The sequence below is a fragment of the Panthera uncia genome, chromosome D1 (genome assembly GCF_023721935.1).
Source record: "Panthera uncia isolate 11264 chromosome D1, Puncia_PCG_1.0, whole genome shotgun sequence".
In the NCBI taxonomy this organism is placed as follows: Eukaryota; Metazoa; Chordata; class Mammalia; order Carnivora; family Felidae; genus Panthera; species Panthera uncia.
Window position 1 is genome coordinate 53,500,445 of NC_064808.1, and position 27,725 is coordinate 53,528,169.

Genomic DNA, 27,725 nt, shown 5'->3' on the forward strand with positions numbered 1-27,725 from the left:
ACACACACACACACACACACACACACACACACACACACACACACACAGAGTAACTGCCCTATACAAATGTGTTAGGCTATATTATCGATAATATCAGCATACTCACACACTCCCCACCGCCCCCTACAGTCCTCTCAGCCAGACTGGCCTTCTAGTGGTCCAGGTCTACCACCACTGCAGTTTCCATGACTCACCCCTTCCCCTACAGGCAGCTGGTTCCCAGTCCTTTAAAAGAGCACTGGGTGGGGGAGCTTGCAGGAGTAGGGGTTACCTCTCCCTGGCTCTGTGATTGAGGGCACCTGCTTCACTTCTCTGGTGGTAATGACTGCTGCCTTGCCCACCTCTAGGGGTTTTGTTTGGACTGAGTAAAATAAAAAGCTCGAAAATGATTGGGAAAAAAAGACTGTACATTGTTCTTTGTAATAACGTTTATATTCACTCTCCCATTTTTACTGCGAGCTCCTTTACCACCTTCATCCTGATTTTCACTATTTCAACAGTCTGTTTACTATCTCCAATTGGAAGTTTTTTTGCTGAACTGGGGTGCCTGGGTGGCTCAGTCGGTTGAACGTCTGACTTCAGCTCAGGTCATGATCTCATGGCTCATGAGTTTGAGCCCCACATCGGGCTCTGTGCTGACAGCTCAGAGCCTGGAGCCTGCTTCTGATTCTGTTTCCCTCTCTCTCTGCCCTTCCCCCATTCATACTCTGTCTCTCTCTGTCTCTGTCTCTCAAAACTAAACAAATATTTAAAAAAATTAAAAAAAATTTTTTTTGCTAAATATAAGGGAAATCACTCCCATAATTAGAGGTATCTGTCAGGGTGCAGCAAAATCTTTTTGGTTGTGTGCTCCCCATCAAGGAAGCATTCCCAGAGAGACAGAATAACGACCTCAAAGAAGCCGCACACCTTCCCTGTCTCCACAGTGTTGCTTGCGCCATTCTTCTTGCCTGGAACTCCACTCCTTGCCTCCCTGACCATCTAGATCTTACCCCTTCTTCAAGGTTCCTTCTCTGGGAAGCCTCCACCACCCTCTAGCTATCCATGATCTCCCCATCTGTCTGCTGGCTCTTGTTGTCCTCTCAACTCCCTCCCTTTCCTGGCAGCCCATCCCTGTTTCATCCTCACGGCTAGTATGTATGTAGCTCCTCAGGTCAGAGACAAACCAATTCTTCTCCATTCACTGAGGCTGAAGGTGAGAGAGAAGAGACCTGTCCAAAATGCTGCAGGAAGCTGAGTGGAACCAGAAAGAGCCCCAGTTCCTGACATCTAATCTTGAGCTGTTTCCATAAGCCATACCATTGAGCATTCTCAAGATATGTACACACACATACATGTGCACCTATAGATATGCCTCCCCTCTAACCAACAATCTTTACTGAGCACTCACTACATGCCATACCCTGTGCTGACTCCTTCCATGTATTTCATTCTTAACAACAATTTGAAGAAAGTAGAAGAGGTATTATTTTTCCCATTTTCCAGATGATTTAACTGAGTCTGGCAGAAGAGCAGGACAAAAAGAGACAAGCTAACATTTGTTGTGTGTAAGGCCTTTGTATACAGTGTCTGAATTATTCATCATACAAATATTCAGAGAATACGGGCTCAGAGGGCTGAAATAATTTGCCCATGGTCACCCAGCAGACAAATAGTAAAGATGGAATTTAAAGCAGAGATTTATTACTGTATTTTTGTATGTGTTTGCAATTTTCCATAATAAGTTTTTTTGTTGTTGTGTTTGAAGAAGCCAGGTCTGGTTTTCCACCACATGGTGCTACCTTCTAAAGACCTGATGACTCAAAAAGAGGAAAAAAAATCATCTCTCTTCTTCCCTTCCAGTGTGCTCAGAGGCTCCAAAACCAAGATATAGGGGGGTTTCTAGAAGTAGGCTTGGGATAGACAGCTTTATAGAAAGGGTACAAAATGGGGTTCCTTTTCTTCTCATTCAGGGCTGCCCCATCTGGGGACCAGGTGAACAGTGATTCACATTAACTGACCCCCCAGAAGGTCATCTACCAGTCCTAACTCCCCAGTGGACCTAGACAGGTAGGATCCCTTACCTTCAAAGAGGGGGATTTCTAAAGTTCATGGAACAGAGAGCTACTGCTTCATGGCTGAATCCAGCCATTCCATTAAAACCCACTGAGTACTGATGCTGGGCGAGGTGCTGGGCACACAGAATCAGATCAGTTCTTGCCTTTGGGCAGAACCAAGACTGATGGGATGCAAACAGAGACAGAAACAGTGACAACGCAGTGTGGTGAAGGCAGACAAGGGGATGAGGATGATGACTCCCTTCCCCTCACTACAAGGGAGCCACATACTGTGTAACTGGGGAGATGGGAAACCATGGCACCAGCTGGAGAAGAGCAGAGGTGCTGCACTGAGTAAGCACAAAGGAGAAAAAGACTGGAGGAGCCTGGGTAACAGAAGGTTGGAGCCCAAGGTGGTCATGGAGACTGTGAGTGGGAGAGTGGGAGCTGGCCTTCCAGTCCAGGGCTCTTTCCACCTGCCCAGTCTTGGGTCCCACACCCCAGGATTTCAATTCCAACTGACCAGAGGACTGGACTACACAGAGCTGTCACTGCTTTCTTCAGTGGTGAGCCCAGATCCATTTCCCCTATCCCAAAGCTTTCCCAGACCACTCTAGCCTATGTAGACCACCTCCTCCTTTGAACACCTAGAGCACTTATCTGATCATACACTTTTCACATAAAAGTGTAAAGAATCTCCAGAATCAGATGTATTACAAAAGGGATGCTCTGTGAATGCCTAGAAAAGGAAATGGTGATGATCGCCAGGCATCACGATGGGTTCACGGAAACCAAGTCATGCCAGACTAACCTCATTTCCTTTCTTCATCGGGGTTATATATTTGCTCAATCAGGTGCAGCCAGGGAAAATGTGGACTTCATCAGACATTTGCTGGGGTATCTGAGGACAACCTGAGAACATGATGGAGAATTGTGGGCTGGGTGCCAGTACAGTGTGGAGAGTTAATAGTGACTGGTGGACTAACCAGACCCAAGGGGAATGGAGCGACTAACAGATCATAAGTAACCTGGAAGGAAGTTTCGAGAGGCAGCAAAGAGGCTTGGTCCTGTTTAGTATGTTTATCCTTGACACAAATATCAAGGCATGGTCTGCTCGTTGAATCTGCAGACAACAGATTAGGGTTGGGAAGAGCACGAGATGCACCTGGTGGATGGTTGACATTAAGAGCTGAAACAAATGAGATGAAAAGTAATGGAGATAAATGGGAAGTCACGGGTTTCAGAAGAGAAACAAAGTAGAGATGGTTCTGGGAAGAGGGATCAAAATAGGAAAGGGCTGGGCACCTGGCTGGTTCAGTTAGAAGAACATGTGACTCTTGATCTCAGAGTTGTGAGTTCAAGCCTCGCGTTGGGTACAGAGATTACTAAAAAAACAAACCTAATAAAAGATCACAAGCAGAGATATGCCACAATTGTGCTACTTACTAGGAAAGGGTTGGGAAGCCACATGAAAATAATGGGTTAAGGAACTGGAGGTTCAGGGTGGAGAAAGATAGCTCAGAAGAATATGACTGCAACTTCAGGTATTTGAAGGGCTGGCAGTGGAATAGGGATCAGATTCATTCTACATAAGCCAGATGGTAAAATTAAAGACCCTTGGATTTTGGTTGAATATACGAAATTTCTAACCATAATCCAAAGATAGATTCTGAGCAGGCTGAGGAACAAATGAGTTCCCCAGCACTGGAAGTATTCAAGCACCGAGTGAATGACCATTTGGTAGGTCTAACACTTACACATCAGCTTACAGAGGTTTTTTTTCCAAGACTTATTGCTTAACTTGTGCTTATTCATCCAGAGATACTTTTTAAGAATGTTCTGGGTGTCTGGCATCAAGCTAGGCACCAGGAATACAAAGGTGAATCAGAAAACACTGGCCCGGGGCGCCTGGGTGGCGCAGTCGGTTAAGCGTCCGACTTCAGCCAGGTCACGATCTCGCGGTCCGTGAGTTCGAGCCCCGCGTCGGGCTCTGGGCTGATGGCTCGGAGCCTGGAGCCTGTTTCCGATTCTGTGTCTCCCTCTCTCTCTGCCCCTCCCCCGTTCATGCTATGTCCCTCTCTGTCCCAAAAATAAATTAAAAAAAAAAAAAAAAAAAAAAAAAAAAAAAAAAAAGAAAACACTGGCCCAGCTCTTAAACAGCTCCCAATCATGTGAGGAGAAGATGGGTAAGTTTATTTAAATAGTACCTTGTGCCTTGATTACAGGCCTCAGCACAGGGAAGCTGTACTTCAGCTTAGATTAAACCAAAGAAATCCTGTGGAAATTCAAACACTTATTTGGTTACTGAAGGCCAGAGCTTAATCAAGCCAAAGCACATGCTTAAACCAACTACTGGGTGTGGGCACAGAAGTGTACAGTGAAACACAATTTGTGAATTTTTGTGCATGATATTTTGCTCTTATAAATCTGAGATTTGGTCTTTGGCTGGGACTTGTTTATGTACCTACAGATTGTCTTACAAGTGGCTGTGATGTCAGGGTGAAGTGATTTAGCCAGCAGGGCTACCCAACTCTCCATTTCTTACCCACCCTATGGGGACTGCTTCAGCACGGACATAAACATGCTCCTGCCGTTACCTTATTGCACTCGTCACATGGGGAGGCTAGAAGGCTTGATTCAGGGATATGATTGGATTTTAAATCCCAGTCTCACAGGATTTTAATTACTGGTCTGGGGCAGCAGGGATAGGCGCTGGCTGCCTTTGGATGGAGGAGGTCGATACACCACTCCACAACATATTGAGCCACAATGCCTGCAGACTCTATTGCTCTATTTAATCATCTTTTGCAAAATTTACAGTGGAACAGCAGGGATCAATACAGAATTTATCACATTCTCTTGTAAATATGAGCCAGGAAAGAGTTCCAGGCAGTTTGTTACTGAGTGGGAGGGAACATGTCTGTGTACAGCTGGGCATTAGGAGAGGAGACAAAATCCATACTTCTTGGCATAAGCTACAGATGCTCAGCCAGTCCCTCTTAAGCCTGGAAGCAAGTTCAATGGGAAGAACACTGATTCATTCATTCATTCATTCATTCGATCAACCAACCAACATTGCAGAATACCTATTTTATGCCAGATTCTGTAGAGGCTCTGGGGATACAGACTGGTAATTCTGCTCACGAGATCATAAGCGAGATATGCCACAACGGCTGTGCTACTTACTAGTGAGTGGTGGAACTTGGGGAAGTTACTTAAGAGTGCCTTTGTTCATACATAGGGAAAATGTAGGTAATAAGAGTATCGAATTCACAGAGTTATTTTAAGTATTAAAAGAGATAAAAGCCTTAGTACAGAGCTTGATACACAGTAAGAACTCAATAAATGATAGCTATTGTTATGGTTACTACAATTACCATGATTAGGCATTCCTTCCTACAATGCCATCTCACCAATGGTCTATTACAGAGATGGTGTATTGAGCAGGGAGCCAGCCACCTCATCTCTTTAGCAGACAGAAGGAGACTGGGACGGCCTTCCACAGGTTAGACACCTGACCAGGGCTACTGGCAGCAGAATCAGTGGAGCAGAGGACAGAGGGTGTATGAGGTGGAGATATATGTTGAAACTCTGTATTTTGAAGCTTCCACTATAATCTCTGAAACAACAAAATAACCTCCTGAAATTGCTGTGGGGGAATAGAGTGAGAAATGATACACTTCATGTGGGCAAGTCAGGGAAAGTTACAGAGAAGAGACATAAATGAGTTGGCTCCTGAAGACTAGGAGTTTGATAGGTGGAGAAGCAGGGAAGGGGCATCCCAGGCAGAGAAAAGTGAATGAGCAAAGGTTTAGAGGCAGGAAAGACTCTATCCTACGCACCTGAGTGGGCCTATGGCAACAATAGTTCCTGTCTCTCTGGGCCCACCTGGCTGCAAGGATCCCCCTGGTAGGCCCACCAACCTCTGGTCCCAGTTCTGAAGCAAACCATCATCCCCAGCCCCTCTTGGAGACAGGGCGGCAGAAGATTCATGGAGCACTGCAGGAAGACGTGCATGGGGTTAAACATCTAGGCTTATCTTACAGGCACTGGGAATTGCTGAAGGTCTTCAAACAGGGGAGCGCCTGCAGGGTAGAGGTTGGTTTGAAGGGGAATCTGGAGGAAGGGAGATGAACAAGAAGACTGTTACAACAGGCCGAGTGACAGTGATGAAATCTGAACTAGGGTAGTGAAGACTGAAGAGAGAAGATGGACTTGAGAGAAAATTCTAAGACAGGCTTGATGGAAAGTGAGAGTGAAATCATCAGACTTACTTATAATGCTCTGTTTGTGACCAGTAGATGATGCTGCCAGTCACCAAATAGGAGAATATGGGAAGAGTCTGAGGAGGGCTGGGTTTGGACACACTGAATATGTGATGTCTACAGAATATTAAGCATCAGCAGAGCTACTGGAGACATGAAAGTGCCTGGCTTGTTCTAAGGCAAATATGTAGGCTAGTCTGGTTAGAAAAGAGGAGGTACAGGGGCGCCTGGGTGGCTCAGTCAGTTAAGCTCTTGATTTTGGCTCAGGTCATAATCTCGAATGGTGCAGAGCCTGCTTGGGATTCTCTCTCCCTCTTCCTCCGTCTCCCTCTCTCTTCCCCTCCCCACCCCCCCCCATAAATAAATCAACTTAAAAAAAGAAAAGTGGTGGTACAAAAGCATGGAAATAAATGTTCAAACATAATTCATACACAGAGTTAAGTGGGAAAAAGGGCAAAAGCAAAAACTCCTGCCAAGGACTTCTGCTCAATGCAACCTAAGGTAGAGGTTTTCTAGATGAGAGATAATGTTCTGAATAGCATGTGACATAGTCAATGGAAGTGTGGGGAGCCTCAGCTCATTTTCATTTTGGGCAAGTTTCCTGGGAGTTGTGGGCTTTCAGGAGGCCAGCTCTACTTCCGTCTCTCCCCATAATCCAGCACGGACTAACCCCCAGAGACGGCAGCAAGCTCTGTGCCCAGAAAGCAGCTGGGAGCAACTGTCATGGGACGGAATGACTCTGGATAAAGCAGAGTTCAAAGTGGACATAATAAGAGCCTGGGTCCCTGGGCTTGTGCATTCTCCCCGCCCCCTCCCACAAATGACAGCTGAGACCAAGGCAGCCGAGCCTGGGGTCTGGGCTGAATTTAGCAGTCATAATTATACTGCTGACGTCTGGGGCACAGCCACAGTCTCTGCAGAAGGCAAAGCTTTTGTTCATGCACTAAAAACACATCATCTTCAAACATGCTAATCTCATGTCTGCTTCCATCTAACAACATTGAAGGGAGGCTGAGGAGAGGGCACACAATGCCCACACATCTGGCTAATTCAGTTATGAGGCCAATCAATCTTGATGGGTTGTCTATAAAACATCAACCACCCCAAAGGACTGACCTGACCAGATGTTTAAGCTTCTGTTGACCAATCCCAGCCTAATGTCCACAGCAGACAAGAGGGGTTATCAAGAGATGGCTTATGCTTCCACTCACAGGTCTACTCTCAAAGCTAAGCAAAGCCTTCTGCTTGGATGAGAAGTATCAGTCCATTAAGTGGTGGTTAATCCAGGCTTACTGAAATGATGTACAGCGGACCCTTGAACAACACAGGTTTGAACTGTGTGGGTCCACTTACATGTGGATTTATTTTTGACAAAAACAGTATTATAAACATATTTTCTCTTCCTTATAATTAAAAAAATTTTACTTTTATTTTAGAGAGAATGTGAGCAGGGGAGAGGGGCAGATGGGGAGAGAGAATCTTTTTTTTTTTTTTATGTTTATTTATTTATTTTGAGAGAGAGAGGGAGGGGCAGAGAGAGGGAGAGAGAGAATCTGAAGCAGGTTCCTTACCATCAGCACACAGCCCGATACAGGGCTCAAACTTACAAACTGTGAGATCAAGACCTGAACCAAGATAAAGAGTCAGATGCTGGGGCGCCTGGGTGGCTCAGTCAGTTAAGCATCCGACTTCTGCTCAGGTCATGATCTCATGGTTTGTGGGTTCAAGCCCTGCGTCGGGCTCTGTGCTGACAGCTCAGAGCCTGGAGCCTGCTTCAGAGTCTGTGTGTGTGTCTGTCTCTGCCCCTCCCCAGCTTGCACTCTGTCTCTCTCCCTCTCAAAAATAAATAAAACATTAAAAAAAAATTAAAAAAAAAAAAAAAAGAGTCAGATGCTTAACCAACTGCGCCACCCAGGCACCCTAAGAGAGAGAGAATCTTAAGCAGGCTCCATGCTCAGTGCAGAGCCCATCATGGGGCTCAATTTCACAATCGTGGGATCGTGACCTGAGCCAAACTCAAGAGTTGTATGCTCAACCAAGCCACACAGGTGCCCCACTTTTTTCAGATTTTTTTAAGTAACATCTTTTCCCTAGTTTACATTATTGCAAGAATATGTTATATAACACAACATGTATGTTAATGAACTTTATGTTATTGGTAAGACTTTTCTGATCAAGAGCGGGCTATTAGTAATTAAGTTTTGGGGGAGTCAAAAGTTATATGCAGATTTTTGCCTGCATTAGCATTCCTAATCACCACGGTGTTCAAGGGTCAACTGTATATTCAAATATACAGACTTTCACTTTGACTTTCAAGAAGGCAGGAGGCCTTCCTTACAGGTGGTTTCGAGAACACTTGCAAAAACAGAAAACAATGAAATAATTTTGCTAATTGTACTTCCTAGTTGGGAGAGAATTCAAGAGTGCAGAGGTGAGTATCTTTACAATATTAAATGCTACAGGCTCCAGTCCTGGGTGCAGGAGCCATTCATCTGCTGATGTCTGCTTTTCAACCCCACATCAAGGCTGAATTACTCATCTCCCTCATAAAACTGTTGTGGTTTTCTTTTTTGTTTTTGTTTTTTTTTAAACCAGAAGCCACTGCTAACAAGGACTCTCTCAGTTTATGCTCCTTCCTTTATGGCCAAAGCCAGTCACCAGGCAACAGTCACCAAAAATAAAAGTGGAATGGCAGTGGGGAGATTAGGAGGAAGAGGGCAGGGACTTGCTGCCTACACCAAGAGGCCCATTTCTGACCTGGAGCTTCTTGCTGGTGCTAATTATTCCACTTCCCTCAAAATGGCTTTTCTCTACCTAATTCTGAGGATTTCACCAAGTTTGTCTCAGTTGAGGCTGCACAACAAACCAGATAGATGGACTTGGGAAAAAGAAACCTCCAACTTTTCAGAAAGTGGTGAGAGAGAAGCACAAATTTACAATGAGGTCAGGCAACAACAGATGTTGGCGAGGATGCGGAGAAAGAAGATCTCTTTTGCACTGCTGGTGGGAATGCAAACTGGTGCAGCCACTCTGGAAAACAGTATGCAGGTTCCTCAAAAAATTATAAATAGACCTACCCTACGACCCAGCAATTGCACTAGTAGGTATTTATTCAAGGAATACAGGTGTGCTGTTTTGAAGGGACACATGCACCCCCATGTTTATAGCAACACTATAGACAATAACCAAAGTATGGAAAGAGCTCAAATGTCCACTGACTGATGAATGGATAAAGAAGATGTAGTATACATATACAATGGAATATTACTTGGCAATTCCATTCAAAAAGAATTAAATCTTTCCATTTGCAACAACATGGATGGAACTAGACAGTATTATGCTAAGCAAAATAAGTCAGAGAAAGACAAATATCATATGACTTCACTCATATGTAGAATTTAAGATATAAAACAGATGAACATAAGGGAAGGGAAGCAAAAATAACATAAAAACAGTGAGGGAGATAAACCACAAGAGATTCTCAAATACAGAGAACAAACTGAGAGTTGCTGGAGGGGTGTTGGGTGGGGGGATGGGCTAAATGGGCGTGGGGCATTAAGGAGGGCACTTCTTGGGATGAGCTCTTGGTGTTATATGTAAGCGATGGGTCACTAAATTCTATTCCCAAAATAATTAACACTGTATGTTAACTAACTTGGATTTAAATTAAAAATAAAATAAAATATGGGGCGGCTGGGTGGCTCAGTTGGTTAAGTGTCTGACTTCAACTCAGGTCATGATCTCATGGTTCGTGAGATTCCACTTCTTCCTCATGGCTACAGTAATCAATGTTGCTGGCCACTCCTGCCTCCTTTCGATTATTTTCCACCTTGATTTCCATGATATATATACATATGACTTTATCTCCTTTGAAGGTTCCTGTTCATTCTTCTGTCCCAAGTTACAGGTGACACCTAAGACTAAGTCCTGGGTGATCCCAGGATCCTTTCTTTCCATATGCACTCTCCTTTAAGAAACAGTTCCAACTGGCACAGTTTAAACCACCCCAGTGGTTTGCAATCCTGGCTGTATAGCAGAATTATATGGGAAGTGTTAAAATCTTATCAAACCAAGGCTGGAGAAAATATTTGTGATATATATCACACATAAAGGGTCAATATCCCTTTGAACAAAAAAAGGGATCCCTTTCAACAACCCCATTCAACAAAGAAATTTTAAAAATCAAGAGAAAAATAAAGACCAAAAGTCCTATAGAAAAATGGGCAAAAGACATGAATAGACAATTCACAAAAAGAGATACAAAAAGGCTCTTAAACACATGAAATGGTGTATGGTTTCACTCATGACAAGAAAATCAAACTAAAACTATGCTGAGATACTATATCTCACCTATCAGATTGGCAAAAATCTAAAAGCTTGACAATACACTCTGCTGGAGATGTCAGAAAAACAAGCACTTTCTTTTTTGTCTTTTTTTAAAGTTTATTTTTGAGAGCACATGCGCAAGCAGGAGATGGGCAGAGAGAGAGACTCCCAAACAAGTCCATGCTGTCGGTGCGGAGCCTAACGTGAGGCTGGATCCCACAAACTGTGAGATCATGGCCTGAGCCGAAATCAGGTCAAGTCAGATGCTCAACTGACTGAGCCACCCAAGCACTTTCATACATTGCTAGTGGGAACGTAAAATGGTACAACTTCTGTGGAGGAGAAATTCACCATATTTAACTAAAGGACATATGTATTTACCCTTTGGCCCAGCAATACCACTTCTAGGACTTTGAATCTCAAATATACATGCGAGAGGTTATTCACTGCAGCATTATGTGTAACTAAAAAATACTGGACACTTCAATGTCTGAGCATAGGGGATATAGTGCAAACACACAACAGAATACCATGCAGGTGTTAAAAAAAAGAATGAGGAAGATCTCTGTGAACTGATAGTTTCCAGGAAATACAGTTAGATAAAAAGAAAAAAAAAAGCAAACTGCAGAAGAGCATATATGGCGTGCTACCTTTTATGTAGGAAAAAAGTAAATTAAAAAATACATACACTGTATTTGCTTATACTAAGAAACATGGGGTTAGGGCTCACTGAGGGGAGTGGAAAAAGGTTGAAAGGGATACAGGAAAGTCTTACTTCTCTGAGTGTATCTTTCTGGATAGTTTTTAGACAAAAGTGAATCTTCTACATATTCAAACACCAAAAGTAAAACAAAAACAAGTAGGGGAGAAAAACCCTAAAACTGAAAATAAACTGAAAAATTAACCCAACTGTATTTCAAATGAATAACATACACACTGAAGGGGAAAAAATACCACCCAAGTAACTTAATGAACCTAGTATTTGACTATATAATCTTAGCCACGGATGGAGTACGCATGAGAACTGCAAACAAATCCTAACTGGAATTCTGTTTAGTAGGCTTTTTTTTTTTTTTTTTTTTTTTAATGCTTATTTTTGAGAGAGAGAGAGAGAGAGAGAGAGAGAGACAGAGTGTGAGCAGGGGAGGGGCAGAGAGAGAGACACACACAGAAACCAAAGCAGGCTCCAGGCTCTGAGCTGTTAGCACAAAGCCTGACACAGGGCTCGAAACCACAAACTGTGAGATCATGACCTGAGCTGAAGTCCGGCCCTTAACTGACTGAGACACCCAGGTGCCCCAACAGTATGCTTGTTTTCTATAGTGGTATAGGTGAGGCAAGGCTCAAGCCTTCTTAGACGTCTTATAGGAGTAAACAAATGAGTAAATGTATCATTGCTATTTGGAGCCAGCATTCTCACTATAGAAGAAGGGGCATACAAATAAGAAATGTGTGAAGACAAGGAAGAACTCTGTAAGGATGGACTGGAATGGGAGGTAGTGGTGTTCAGGATTTCAAAAATACATATGTGCATATGCCCATGTGTGTATATACGCATATGCATGTATGTGTATCTTGTGATGGATCTATATGCACATGTGTATATAACCATATGCATCCCATGGTCCTATAAACAAAGGGGTGATGAGCAAGCCTGGTACTCAGGTTTCAGTCTCTAATACAATTGCTCACTAAAAAGTCTTAGGGCTCCTCAGAGAAATGGCTGATTCCAGGGGCACCAAGATGGATACAAGACTAAAACACCTTGTTATGCCAGGAAATATGGAAATGCTAAAAAAAAAAAAAAAAAAATTGCCACACTGGCCAAATCTGAGATAATTTTAGCACCAACATAACTAAAGATAGTAATGAGGTGCAGAACAATTAAAGCAATAGTATCTGTGAGCACATTTTGACAACACATAGATAAATGAGGGAGAAAGCGTTCTTGCTTTTGCTTACCACAGGATGCCAGGTCCTAAGTGGTCAATGTGGAGTGATGCTGGAGTTGGGAAAGATGCAAAATATTCGTTTTGCAACCACTTATAAAGATTGGTTCAGGAAAGAACCATCAATGGAAGCTAAGTCCAGGGGGTAAATTTTGATGAGCAGCAGGATTACCTGCATGGTCTTAAAACTGTCTCCCCACAGAGTGCTTATTAATTTCAAGGGAAGAAGTAATAAAGGTACAGTGGAGAAACAGGGCAATACTTGGGTTGGTGATGGGACGGGAGTAAGATTTTTTACTGAAAACTCTTTTGAATTTTGTACTGTGTACAAGTATCAACTATTCAAAAACAGGAAGAAAAATAAATATAAAATATCCGAGATTGTCATAGGCAGAATAACAGCCCCCCAGTGATGTTCACATTCTAATCCTTAGAATTTGTGAATATGCTAAATCACTGGGCAAAGGGGAATTAAGGTCGTAGATAGAATTAAGTCTGCTAATCAGCTGACTCTGAGAAGGGAAGATTACCCTGGATTATCCAGGTGGGCCCAATGTAATGACAAGGGTCCTTATAAGTGAAAGGAGGGAGAAGACTCAATGTCAGAGTGAAAAAAGAGGAAGACCAACTGACACTGCTGACTCGATGACAGAAGGGGGCTATGAGACAAGGAATGTGGGCAGCCATTAGAAGCTGGAAAAGGTAAGAAAACAGATTCTGAGTCTCCAAAAAGGAATGTATTACTGACACCTTGCTTTTAGTCCAGTGAGACCCATTCCAACTCATCTCCAGAACTTTAAGACAGTAAACTTGCATTGTCTTAAGTCATTAAGTTTTTGATAATCCGTTTACAGCAGCAATAGGAAGGATACATAAGAAAAGTTACAGTGGTTGTCTCTGAGGAGGAGGACCAGGGACACAGAAGGGAGACTTCCTTTCCCCTATATATCTTCTAGTACTGCTTGAAGTTTTTATCATGTACAACTTTTAAAGTTAAGAATCACTGTAGTCACTAAATAAACAATAGTCAGTCACTTTAGGAACTCTCTATGGATTTCAAAGTGGAGTACAAGTCCTCTGGCTCATCCCCAAGGCCCTCCACACTCAAGCCTCCCTATCCATAATCTAGCAAGTGGCCAGTTTCTTCCAGGTCTCTAACATGCAAGCCTCATTTCTGTTACTGACTCACCTGAAAAACTTTCCTCCTTCCCTCTGCTTGTTTGAATTCTACCTGTCCTTCAGGGACTGCCTCCAGTCCCCCTCCTCCAGGAAGCTTCTACAATGCCAACAGTGATCTTCCCCTCCTCATTCATTACACTAATTCATTCTGCCCTTTGCTTAGGTTTAATTCAGAGTCCTGCACTGTCCTGAGTGTGCTTTGTGTATGAACCTTTTTACCAAACTAGCACTCTACAGGGTGCAGTCTGAAGGAAGGGCCTATATCTTTTTCTTTTTTATTTCCTGTAATGCCTAGTGCCCCTTTATAAATACACTTATTCAAAAATTGTTTACCAAGCACCTATCATGCGCTAACAATATTGCAAGGTGCGGGGAATATAAGCACTGCAGATCCAGACCCTACCTTCAGGGAATGCATTATTTAACAAAGGACAGATCTATTGATCAAACAGCTATATGTCTACATGTTGTGATAAGTGTAAGAAAGAAATTATACAGGACACTTTAAGAGCACATATCGGAGGAACCTAGAAAAGGGATACTGGTGGTCAGCTGCAGGAAAATAATTAATAGTTGCTGAATAACTATGAGCACTTAGATTTGCAATTAGACAAATCAGAGGGCAATTATTTATTGAGAATCACAAAATATGAAAGTAGAAGGGAGTTTTGAGATTGCAGTCCAATTATCTAGTTTTACAGATGGGGAAAATGAGGCTCAGTGAGGGGGAGGGACTCCTCAAGGTTGCACAGCAAGGTCGAGTTGGCACCAGGTCACCTGACCCACAGCCACCACTCCCAACAACACAGCATTCATTACTTCAAAGGGAGTTTCTGAAGCATTCCTGAAGGGACAAACTCCTTCTTCCACTATATTTAAAAGAATTCATTTCCAAAATGATGTTCAGGAAGGAGTCTGTGGTTATAGACCTACAGAGAGCATGTCTGCTGTGCCCTTTCTAGGACACTGCCAGGCCTCTGTGTAGAGGAAGAGAGGGCATGAATGCTAGAAGCAAAACTCCTTTGGGGAAAGGAAACTTGGTTCTGAGCAAACTCCCAGTCTGACTCTAGGACAGGAACTTTGCTGCTATTCTGCAGACCCTGACCTTCAGACTGACATCCCTTCTTAAAGCTGCAGTGCTGTTCTTACTCTGTGCATTCAGTCCATGACACATTCACTGAAGGGGCAAGAACGGGCCAGCAAAGGGCAGATGGCCTTGCCTTGGGAAATCTGAATTCTACTCGGCTCTATTAGGCCCAGTGCAGGTGGAGGAGCACACTGGACACAGAACAGACCTGGCCTAGCTGATGCTGACCTTTCCCTCACCCAGGGGAGCCTTGGCCTCCAGCTGCCACTGTTGGCGGTGATGAGGTCATGCCGGATACCAGCCAGGCTCATCTGATGACTGCTTGGAGCCGATTACAGCCTTGATGAAATGCGCCTGCCTAGATGGCAGGTGGCTCTGGAGAGCTTGGGCTCTGGTGACCAGGCGCTCATCTCTAACTCAACCATGCAGTGTCTCCTCCAAACCCACAGGATCTGGGATAGAGAAATATCTTTCCTTGGGGGGTGAGCAAGGACAATTCTTCATTCTGTCCTGGGTAAGGGTCTGAGTAGGCCAAGGGAAGAGGATAGGACTCAGGGTCACTGAAGGCCCCCTTTAGCCCTGACCTACCACATGGACTCCAATTACAACACCACAGAACTCCTCCATTCCCCACAATGCCCCCGCCTGGACTGCTGAGTCCCTTTGGATGACCAGTGCCCGTCGCTCTCTACGGGACTTTCTCAAGTTAAGTAACAAGCTAACATCTATACTTCAGGTCTCAATACATTTGCTCAGGGAAGACTTCAGATCAGATTAGGTCCCTGTTACACCCTCACAGTACCCTCTACTCTTCCCTAATACTTATCTCAATGGCAATTAGCTAATAATTTTGTAATTACTTGCCTAATTTCTATATTCTGCCAGAGCTTAAGCTTCACAAGGATGGGGAGTGCCATAAACAGTTGTTAAGGTAATAAGAGGAAATCAACAAAAAGACCAGTTTTATAGCAAAAAGAGAAAGTTTTACAGGAAAGTTTTGACTAGTATTCTTTAAAAGGAAACTTTTATATACAACAGAGGGGCTCCTCTAGACCACCACCTTAGCTTTGGGGCCAGTCAGGTCCTCTTGGCTTTCTGACCTGCAACCAGTTACTCACACAAGCCCATTTTTCCTAGTTTTGAGTGGCACTGGGTCTTTCTTTCTTTTTCTTTCTTTCTTTCTTTCTTTCTTTCTTTCTTTCTTTCTTTCTTTCTTCCTTTCATGTATAACAGCTCTACTGAGATATAATTTACATATCATAGAGCTCACCCATTTAAATATACAACTTAATGTTTTTAAAGTATATTTACAGAGTTGTACAACCATCACCATAATCTAATTTTAGAATATTTCATCATCCCCAAAAGAAACCTCGAACCCATTAGCAGTTACTCCCCATCCTTCTCACAGACAACTACTGGCATGAAGGGATTTTAGCTCTGTATCCAAACAATATGAGGAAACCTTCAGTGTCCAATTATCTGACATGATCTCTTCATCATGCAGATGGAAAAAGTGATGCCAGAGATGGACTGTGATCTGCCAAAAGTCCTACAGGGGTGAGATGGTGGCAGAGCTGGGTGCCCACATCCTAATGGCAGTGCTGTGAGCTCTCTGTTACACAGTATGACTGTGTCTCCCAAATGGTCTATCACACTGGACTTCAAGCCACGTGAAGGCAGAGGCTATATTCTGCCCATCTGTCTTCCCTTCTTGCCCAGGAGTACCATCAGAACAGTTTTGCCTTGGGGCGCCTGGGTGGCTCAGTCGGTCGAGCGGCCGACTTCGGCTCAGGTCACGATCTCGCAGTCTGTGAGTTCGAGCCCCGCGTCAGGCTCTGTGCTGACAGCTCGGAGCCTGGAGCCTGTTTCGGATTCTGTGTCTCCCTCTCTCTGACCCTCCCCCGTTCATGCTCTGTCTCTCCCTGTCTCAAAAATAAATAAACGTTAAAAAATTAAAAAAAAAAAAAAAAAAAAAAAAAAAGAACAGTTTTGCCTCAGGTGTGGTCCATACACTGGTGCCAGTCTGTGAGCCTTGATACCAGTCCTCAACGAGGTAAGTACAGTGAGAGTAAGTGTCTAGAAACTTTTACAGGGACCCAGAGTTATTCTCTATCTGTCAAACCTAATGGCACATTTGAGCTCTATTTTGTATGCCTTTAAAAATATAATTTTGCCAGTAATTTATTTTTATTGTATTTTACAAAAGTATTGGTTATTGGTTCATGACAGATTGCAAGATCAAACAACAACAAAAAGAGACAGGTCTTTCATAGATTGTTTGAGAAGTACTGCCTTAAAGCAACCCATTCTCCACTCTCTTCTGCTTCCCCTTTTCCCTCTCTGTTTCCTTGAATGTCTTGCACTGGCTCTCCCTCTCACGCTCACATCAAAAATGCAGGTTCTCTCAGTTGTGTCCTTGGGTCTCCTTAGCTCTGTAACTTCCCATGGGCAACTCACAGACTCAGCCAGCTTCCACCACCCCCAAGAGACTGCCAACTCTGAAATTTTCATGGCCAACTTAGAGTCTTTTCTCTCTTCAGCTTCAGACTCATTTATCCTACTGCCTGCTGCACATGTCTACAACACTGTCCCACTGGTTCCCTGGTTGGTCAACAGCTATTTATTAATCGCCTACCATATGCCAGCTGTGAGGTTTTTTTCCCTAGGAGCTGCAACTATAGCAGTAAAATAGAGGGACAAGGTCTCTTATGATTGTAAGACTTACATTTTAGTGGGGGAGAAAAAGATAACCAATAAATGTGATCATTTGGGAACTGATAAAGAAGATAAGGTGGGGTAATATGATAGAAAGTGACCAGGGAGCTATTTTCCTAGGGTGCTCAGGGAAGGGTTCTCTGAGGAGGCAGCACTTGAGTCGAGACCTGAATTCCCAAGGTGGAAATGATCCCATCTCTGGGACAGGCAGGTACAGAAGCCCTGCCATGAGAAGTTCTGTGTGCCTGCAGGACAAGAGAAGACCAGTGTCACTAGGGAAGAGTGAAAACGGGGGAGAATGGCTAGGGATGAGGTCACACAGACAGGCAAGAGTCTGGGCTCTGGGCCTTATAGGCTCTGGTAAGGAGTCTGGATTTCATTTTGGTGTCAGTGGCATACCAATGTTAGGTTTTAGGTAGGACAATGATAGCATTTATGTTCGAAAAAAGATCGCCTAGCTGTTTTTTGGAAGATGGATTCGGGGAGACAAGAGTGGAAATGGCGGAACTTAGCAACCTGTGGTGCTCGTCATCCTGCACGGGGACTACAGGTGAGGCAGTGGCACAGGGGAAACAGGAATGGGTTCAAAATGTGCTTGACTGGCACAGCTGACAGTACTTATTGAAGGACCTGACAGGGAATGTAAGGGAAAAAGAGAATTCAAGGATGACACCAGGATTTGGGGCCTGAAAACTACACAGATGATGGTATCATTTATTGAGATGGGGAAGCCCTGACATGCCAATTTTGGGAGAAAAATAGATGAATATTTTGGCCAGGGTGACACTGAGACAGAGGAAAAAACAGGAGTTGGGGGAGTGGATTATGTGGGTAGGGACGTAATCAGGACTTTTACCATGAAGGGATGTAGAGAAATGAGGTGGCAGCTGGAGGGAGATCCCAGGAAACTTTTAGTTTGCTTTATTTAAGATGGGTGATAACGAGGGCATGTTTTTGTGCTGACTGGAATCAGCCAGCAGAGAGGGGAACACGGCTAATACAGGAGAGATAAGGGATACCCAGAGGAGCAAAGACCTTGAAAATAGGAGCCTGAGCCCAAATGCAGGGCTGGTCTTAGGAACTGCAGAGGAAGGAAGGCAGCATTCAAGTACAGATGTGGTAGGCTAGTGGAAGCGGTGGGAAGATGAGGTAGTTCCCTTCGAACTATAATGTATTTTCTATAGTAAGCAGGAGGTGGGATCATTTGCTTGGGAGCTAAAGGAGAGGACTGGAGGTCTGAGGAGAAAGAAGGCATAAAAAAGGTGTCCTGGTCCAAAATAAGATGGTGATTTTAATCACAAGTACAGTGGGGCAGCTGGCAGTGCTGAGCGTCTGGGATTTATGGTCATAAATGTGAAGTGAGTCCAGTTAGCATGATTGTATGATTTTTTCTTTCCCCCAGCAATATTCAGCTCTTCAGATTCAGACATGAAGTGAAGAGAAATTGGGTTTAACTACGGTTAGTGTTGGGGCACCTGGGTGGCTCTGTCAGTTGAGCATCTGACTTCGGCTCAGGTCATGATCTCACGGTTCGTGAGTTTGAGCCCCACGTCGGACTCTCTGCTGACAGCTCAGAGCCTGGAGCCTGCTTCCGATTCTGTGTCTCCCTCTCTCTCTGTCCTTCCCCCACTCATGCTCTGTCTCTCTCTCTCAAAAATAAATAAAGATTTAAAAAAAACAAACAAACAAACAACAAACTACAGTTAGTGTTTCATCAGATGAGTGCAAAGAAGGGAGAAAGCAGCAATGGAATCATTAGAACACTGGACCTCAGAACCTAAAAGTGAGAGGGAAAAGGGAGGGAAGAAGTAAACATTCAAAATAGCACTGGTCATTCCCCTGTACCTCCAGTCCTGTATTTTTTTTTCTTTCTTTTTCTTTTTTTAATGTTTATTTATTTTTGAGAGAGAGAGTGAGAGAACTCAAGTGGGGGAAGGGCAGAGAGAGAGAGGGAGACACAGAATCTGAAACAGGCTCCAGGCTCTGAGCTGTCAGCACAGCTCGAATGTGGGGCTCGAGCTTGGGAACGACGAGATCATGACCTTGGCCAAAGTCAGATGCTTAACCAACTGAGCCACCCAGGAGCCACTCCAGTCCTATATTTTTTATCTCAGTGCAGGTACATGCCATCTATTCAGGCAACCAACCTAGAACTCGGACCTCATCTTGACTCCTCCTCCCCTCTCACTGTCTGATCCTACTCCTCACTCTTTCTGGGATCAGTCTTCTCTCTCTTCAACTGTCTTGGGTTAGGCCTCACCTAGAAAATTTCAGTAGCTTTTAAACGAAGTATTTTCCCTTTTTCCAATCATGCCCTCTTCTCATCCATGTTTCTCCATTTTCTTTAACCTTTCTCTCAAGTATAACATATACACAGAAAAGTTAAAAAAATACATAAAGGTATAGCTCAAAGAAATCTCATCAAGGTGGATACACCTGCACAACCAGCATGTAGATAAAGAAATAGAACATTACATATCCCAGAAGCCCCCTGGTGCCCAGTAACTATCTGCCCGCTTGAGGGTAACTACTACCTTCACTTCTTACACCATTGGCTACTTTTGTCTATTTTGAACTCTGTATATAATTGCAGTCACATAGTAAGTACTCTTTCATGTCTGGCTTGTGTCCAGAATGTTAGGTTTGTGAGACTCATTTGTGTTGTTGTACAGAGAAAGAAACCGTTCGTTCGTTCATTTGTTTGTTCATTCACTCATTCCATTCATTCATTCATTCATTTGATTATTCCATTGTGTGAACATTTCATAATTTATTTAATTTGAATTTATCCATTTGATTACTGATAAACATTTCTGAAACTCCTAAGTGATTTTTCACATTAACAAAAATCCAATCCTTCCCTCTCCTAAATTTTAATGCTTTCCCACTGAAAGATAAAGTCCAATTTCTTTAGCAGATCTTGGTATAGGCCTCCCTTATCGGCTCCTGCTTTTCATTCTTGACTTCTGAGCCTTCTATCCATACCCTATAAATTCAGCTCTTCTGAACTACCTGAAATGTCCTAAATACAGCATACTGCTTCAAACTCCATGCCTCTGGACATGCTGTTCCCTCTGCCTTTCTCCCTCATCTACCTGGTAAACTTGTATTCATCCTGTAAGACTTAGTGCAGACACCATTCCCTACACCATGCTTTCCCTGCCCTCCCCAGAGACAGAAAAGGTCTTTTCTTGGTGATCCCTCAGTACCTCCTATATATCTCCATTAATATACCCGATGGCAAGTCTTTGTTAAAATGTCTGATTTCCTCTCTGAACTATGAGTTCCTTAAGGGCAAAGACCACGTCTGGATCATCTTTATTTCCCAGGTGCCTAGGGTAGGGCCTATGACAGGAGAGGTACTCAGTAAGTGTTTACAAAATGAATGAAAAGACTTGCCTAGGGGTTATATAGGATGCTGAAGCTCACTCGAAGGGGTCCGTGGGATCAGCTACTCCAACTTCTCTGTTTTACTGAGGAGAAGAAAGGATTTGCCTAAAGGAGAAAGGATTGGCTGGTGGCAGAGCCTGAATATCTGATCTTCAGCCCAGTGCTCATTCCCCTTCTCTGCACTGCTGGCAAGAATCAGAGGGTGAAGTTTCCAAAGGACAGCCTGAGGCAAAGCCGACTCCCTCAGCATCTGGTAGTACAGCCAGATGGGCAGACAGTGAAGTGGAACAAGAAATGGAACTCTAAGTTTCCAGCCCCAAAAACAAACTAACAGGCTGTTAAAGGGAAGATGTCAGCACTGGAAAGGCTCTTTGCCTTAGGCAGAGATGGTGGGGAATTTGACTCATTTGATGATGGCTGGTTAACACTGACGACTGAGCTGCACACTTGGAGAGAAGGACAAGGAAGAGCCATGAAAGTAGGTAAAAGAGGCTAAGGGAAGCCCCAGGGAAAGTGCTATTAGGTTTCATAAAGGCCAAGTGTTTCTGAGGGGATGAGCACTGAAAAGGCAGTGGTAGGTACTGTGACTACAAACGTAGCTGCAAAGAGGCTGCTCATATGTGAAGCTCCAAAAAACCAGATACATGCTGACACTAAGAACGAGTGGGCCAGGAAGCAAGAGTACCACATCTCCAAACAGAAAGTCTACAGTGGCTTAAGAGATGATTAGTGCATCTAGACATGTGCTAAACTATGTGCAGAGAGCACTGTGGCAAAGGAGGGAGGGGCAAATAAGACACAGTCCTTGTCCTCAATCTACCTCAATCTAGTAATGGGGACTGGACCCAAATCCCAGGGAGCAGGGAAGAGTTCAGAAGGGAGGTGGCATTCAAGATGGGGACCGACTGGCAGAAGACCTGCATGAGTAAAGGCACCAAGGTGGGAACACTGAAGCGACATTATTGTATAGCTGGATATTACGGTAGCAGTGGGGAAAAAAGTTAGGTGAGGTTCATGACTAGAACAACCAGGTTAAAAAGTTAGGATGAGTAGGGGCGCCTGGGTGGCTCAGTTGGTTGGGTGGCTGACTATGGCTCAAGTCATGATCTCACAGTCTCTGGGTTCGAGCCCTGCGTCGGGCTCTGTGCTGACAGCTCGTAGCCTGGAACCTGCTTCGGATTCTGTGCCTCCCTCTCTCTCTGCCCCCTCCCTGCTTGGTCTCTGTCTCTCTCTCTCTCAAAAATAATAAGCATTAAAAAAAAAAAAAGTTAGGATGGATAGGATTCTTTTTTTATTTTGTATTTATTTTTTAACAAGTAAGCACTGAGTATTTTTGAAGTAAGTAATACAAGACCATCTATAAAGTGCCTACTTTGTAGAGCCTACACATGCCCTAAGTCTGACAAAACCACAGACACCAGGTGGCATACTCCCATTTCCAGAAGAGGAAAGACAACCTCAGAGCAGTCAGGAGCTTGCCCAGGACCACACACTATTTGGTGGCAGGGCTGGCATTGAAACCCTGACTTCACAGTTCGTGTTCTTTCCTTGCAGCTTTCTTCAACTGGGTTTCTCCTCTGAACCACACATAGGAAATTATCTCAGTAATGATTTTCTCAATTCTCCCATGAATGGTGGTGGATAACTCGTACCATTTCAGCTGCCTGGGAGAGGAGTTATTCCCTGTGTACTGTGGATGCCTTAGAGCATTAGGGCTCAATTCTCTGGAGGAATCCTAGTTGAGAAAGGCTGCCATGACTGGAGGTATGTCTTAGGAAGATGGATTTGGCCATGGGATCACATCCCTCAGAGGCAATAGCTGCAAAAACCCTTAACTGCCCTAGAAATACTGGGATGAGTCAGCTCCAGGGGCTTGAGGGAGGCGGCTCCCTACCTTCCCCAATTATTCCTCATCCCAGTCATCCTGTCTCTCCCTCCCTGCGTCCCTCCAACCTTTTCTTGTACTTGGCAGTCAAGAGCAGAGGCAGAGCTTTCCTGTTCATAAGCCAACAATACAGGCAGAAGCAGCATGTTTACAGAATGAAAACCACAAAGATTTCCACTTTTGTATGGAGCTCAAGAATAGAGAATTGCTACCCGTGAATTCAGAACTCAGTACCGTCCACGCAAAGCTGTCTGGCAAACTTTCATTATCCTTCCTGATAGGACTTAAGCACAACCCCTGCCCCCTCCTCCCAAGCTTTCTGTAACTGACTCCACCTCCCTGCTCACTAAGCAGAGGTAGGTATTTCCTCCTTTTGTTCCTAGAGCCCCTGTCCTCCAGCTCCCAGCCAGACACCCACCCAGCTGTCACTGCCTGTTTCCATATCTATCTCCTCTACCAGTCTGAGAGTCTCTCAGGGTCAGGGTCAATCTGCCTGATCCATCTTAGGATGCCCTGAAGTCCATGGCCTCAGAGATGACAACTACCTAGCCCACACTGACAATGCAGAGCTGAGATTTAAAACCAGGTCTGTCGGGGCGCCTGGGTGGCTCGGTCGGTTAAGCGTCCAACTTCAGCTCAGGTCATGATCTCACGGTCCGTGAGTTCAAGCCCTGTGTCGGGCTCTGTACTGACAGCTCGGAGCCTGGATCCTGTTTCAGATTCTGTGTCTCCCTCTCTCTCTGCCCCTCCCCTGTTCATGCTCTGTCTCTCTCTGTCTCAAAAATAAATAAACGTTAAAAAAAAACAAAAAAAGAAAAAAAAAAAAAACCAGGTCTGTCAGACTCCCAAGTTTGTGTTCTTTTCACTATGTTACAGGACCTCCTAAAGATGAAGACATAGCCCATGCTAAGCACCCAGCCCAACCCTGCAAGAGTTCAGAGGTGGTGCAATCAGAATGGACCAGAACATCAGAAGAAGCTTCCTGAGAAAGGGAGACCTTGAAGAGCCCAAGGGTCTAGATGAGAAGAGAGGGAACACAAGGGTGTTTTAAATAAGTTGTGGCAGAGACAGAATTAAGAAGCCTTTAGGCAGGAACAGAGGTTTAGCATGGGGAGGAAATAAGAAGGATTAGAACTGTCAGAGGAAGAGCCTGACTTCTCTATACAATCATGGTGCACCTTCCACATATCGTGGATTTTACAGACATTATCACTGGTCCTCACCTAACCCCTGTGGTACTTCCCAGGTATTATTTGACAGACAAGAAAGCAGGCCTAGAGAGTTAAGTTGACATGTCCAAGGCAATACAGCTAGTAGGTGAGGGAAGTGGGATTCAAACCAGGTTGGCCTGACTCTGAAGTCTGAGGTGTCCTTCCTCAGACACTTTCCTGAAGTGACCATGCCTCTAAAGGGGTCAGAGAACTTACCACATTAACAGACTGATGCTGCTGCCTGGACCACCTCCCAGCTCTCACATGGGGACCGCTGGCCAGAGGGCAAGAGCGGCTGCTTACTCTAGCTCTAACCCTCTACAATCTGGGGGCCCCAAATCCCTATGGATGAAGTAATTTCAAAGACAAGGGTTCTGTGTGGATCTCGTGAGCATAGGCTGCCCTGTGCCTATGCCTGCCTTGGATCTCACAGAGAGCCTCCCTCTAAGTTGCTGCAGCAAAGCCAGTGGCAAATACAGGCCCTGCTGCCTTCCCTGAAACCCTTTGGAAGAGGTCACCTGAGGTCAGAAGACTTTGGAAATGTGACTGGCAATAGCCTCTAGGACAAGGGAGCAGGATCTTGCCTCTCGGTTGGCTGGTCACACATACAGGCAGACCAACAGAGGTCAAGGGGGGGAGGGAGGTTAGAAGTTGGCAGGCCTGCAGGCCTTGAGTGACGGCCACTTGTTCAGGTTGGGAAAGGAGAAATAAGTGGGTTAATGGTTTTGGCCCTTGAGGCTGGGAGACTAGGGCAGGGGGTGTAACTAGATGCTGGGTAAAAAGGCAGGTGGGCCAACTGTAAAGTTGGGGGCTAAGGGCATCTGTTCCAAGTCAACAGGCAGGAACCATGCCCCTGGAACGGCTCAAAGGACCAGCCTTGGCCTGGAGGGGTAGGGTGGGGAGTGCTTCATAAAAGGCCCGTGCATCTTCATTTCAAAGGTGTTCGATCTGGAAGACTGGGGAGAGGGTGTCTCTTTAGAGTGAATTCCCTGTCTGTCTGGGGGCTGAGGGGAAGCAGGGAATGTAAACCCCTGGACAATGGCTGGGAGTATTGATTGATTTTTAAGGCACGGCAGAGAGAAGCCCCATGGTGAATGCTCCAATTCTTAGCTACAAATGTCTTGCCTGAGATCTTTCCAAAGGACAAAGTGAGTAGCATCTTGCTTGAGACGTTTTCTAAGTCTCTGCTTCTGAGAGCAGTGAATTCTTGCTCTGAAAGCATCAGTCATCCCATCCGCAGACACCCCTGCACTGTCACCACACCCATGAGCAGTCCTATGCTTCACAGTGTTCATGTCCCAGGCCCAGGCACACTCTGCTGCCTAGGCTGGGGGGATGGGCCAGGCCTGGGTTCTAAGCCAGCATGGCTGTGGCTGACAGGAGGTGGCAGAGTTTGGGGATTACCGGAAATCCCTCCAGCCCAGCACATGACAAGGACTAGAATATGATCTGGGAATATTAGCTTGGGGAGGCAAAGGCTCTAGGACTGAAAGAATTTCTTTGAATACTGGATTTTGAAAAAGTGATTAGGTTGCAGAGGACAGTTGGCAGCAATTATAGATAAGAAAATAACAGTGTATTTTAAAAAAGATATTTCAACCAGTCAGAGAAGAACTAAAATGGAATGGACTCCTGGGGAAGAAGTAGGGTTCCCTCAGTCCCTGCCAGGATCCAAGAAAATGCCACCCTGTGAGCTCTTGGAGATTCCTGCCAGGAGGAGAGGGAGCAGGCAATCAGGGTGACGAGAGGACTTCTGAGGCCCCTTCCTGAGCCCAGGCTCTATGAAGAATGACCACTGAGAAGGATCTTGGCCCAAGAGAGGGTCCCTAGGCTCTCAAGAAGTGGCAACAAGGGCATACACAGGCAGTCATGTGCCACACTCACTCAGAGGCCTGGCCATGTCACATCCTGGCAAGATGCTTCTTTCCCTACCCCAAGAAGAGGCCAGAGTGGGATAGGGGGAAGTGGGAGGGAAAGTGACAGCTTGGGAAGTATTTGGCAGGGTGGCAGGTAACTCTGTACCAGACCTAGACAGAATGAGTCCAGCCTGTCTGGGGATGGCATATACTGCCTTTCCAATTAAACCAATGCTCTCCAAAGGGAGGGTATTCAGTCCTGAACAAAGATTTATTGAGTTCTTACTTTATGCTAGGTACTGTACTAGGTACTAGGGACTAATTAGTCATGGTTCCTGCCTTTAGGAAGTTCAGAGTCAAGTTAGGGAGAAGGCCACCGAACACATTAAACTAATTCCAGATTGTGACAAGAGTAATTACAGGAAAGAACAGGGTGCCATGACCCAGAGTAATGGAAAGGGCCTAATTTAGACTGAGGTGGGGGGATGGGATCAAGAAGGATATCTTTGAGACCTGCACTGGTAGGGATTTGAAGGCCTCCTGTCTTGTTCCACTAGCCCTGCTCTGGAGGTCACAGAGGAGAAGAGAGGACACTTATGGGGAGAGTCACAATCAAAACTCGGAGTGTGTGCAGACAAGGAGATGCTGTGCGATACGACACACACATAGGAAAAGAACATGTTCCAGGCACAGAAGGGCAAATCACACATGCCCAGACCCACTCTCATGAAGTGCAGCCATCTTTGAGGCATTTCCAGCTCTGGAAGAATAACAGAGCTCTGGGGAAGCATTTCCAGAGCAGAGAGGTTGCCAGGTACTCTTTCCCTGCTAACCCCCACCCCCATCACCCACACGCTCACCTCCATCAAGCAGCTCCTTGACTGTGCGGTAGTCATCCGCAAGGACAGCGTAGTGCAGGGCTGTGCAGCCCTTGAAGCTGGCGCGGTTGTTCAGCCGGTTGTTGAAGTCATCCTCTCGGGTGACCAGGACTGGAGGGACAGCAACACAAACCCTTCCATTAGCAACAAATGCCATGAGCCACCAATCTCACCTTTTTCTTGGTTCTTTATTTTCCTCCCTCACTCATGTACCTGCTTACTAAACACATGATGTACCTACTAAGTGCTGGGCCATCTGTGCAGGGCAAGAGGTGGTAAAGCAAAACCAGTTAATTCCACAAATGTTTACTGACATTTATTATGTGTTAGGATTCATTTGGGTGCACAGAAAAGAGTCAGATATGATCCCTGACTCAATCCAATGAAGGAGGCAGACAACAAACAGATATTTACAGTGCTATCGGAGATAAATGCTATGTTAGAGGTATAACAGGATGATATAGAAAGCAGAGGAGAGCTTAGCTCACTTTGCGCATGAAGAGAGTATCCCAAAAAATAAGAGTCTTGAAGGGTGAAGAGAAACTATCCAGGTGAATAAAGAAGGTTGGGGTAGGCTAATGGAGGAGTCAGGTGGGAGAAAGAGACTGTTCTGCTAATAACAGCCATACATCTCTCTAATCTGAAGATTTTTACAATCTAGTGAGTATTTAATAGTATTTTGGAAAGAACTTTTTAAAATTTTTTTTTTTCAACGTTTTTTAATTTATTTTTGGGACAGAGAGAGACAGAGCATGAACGGGGGAGGGGCAGAGAGAGAGGGAGACACAGAATCGGAAACAGGCTCCAGGCTCCGAGCCATCAGCCCAGAGCCTGACGCGGGGCTCGAACTCACAGACCGCGAGATCGTGACCTGGCTGAAGTCGGACGCTTAACCGACTGCGCCACCCAGGCGCCCCAAGAACTTTTTAAAAAAGCCATTAAAAA

At 44.8% G+C, this 27,725-nt stretch overlaps 1 protein-coding gene across 2 annotated transcripts in view; it reads right to left on the minus strand.

Annotated features, from left to right (window-relative positions):
• CLPB (caseinolytic mitochondrial matrix peptidase chaperone subunit B) overlaps positions 1-27,725 on the minus strand; it is a 143,190-nt gene that overhangs the window by 44,064 nt on the left and 71,401 nt on the right. For both annotated transcript variants that reach the window (XM_049619377.1, XM_049619386.1), the window contains one exon: positions 26,763-26,891. In XM_049619377.1, coding sequence (XP_049475334.1) covers positions 26,763-26,891 — 129 coding nt within the window. The remainder of the gene's footprint in view (positions 1-26,762; positions 26,892-27,725) is intronic.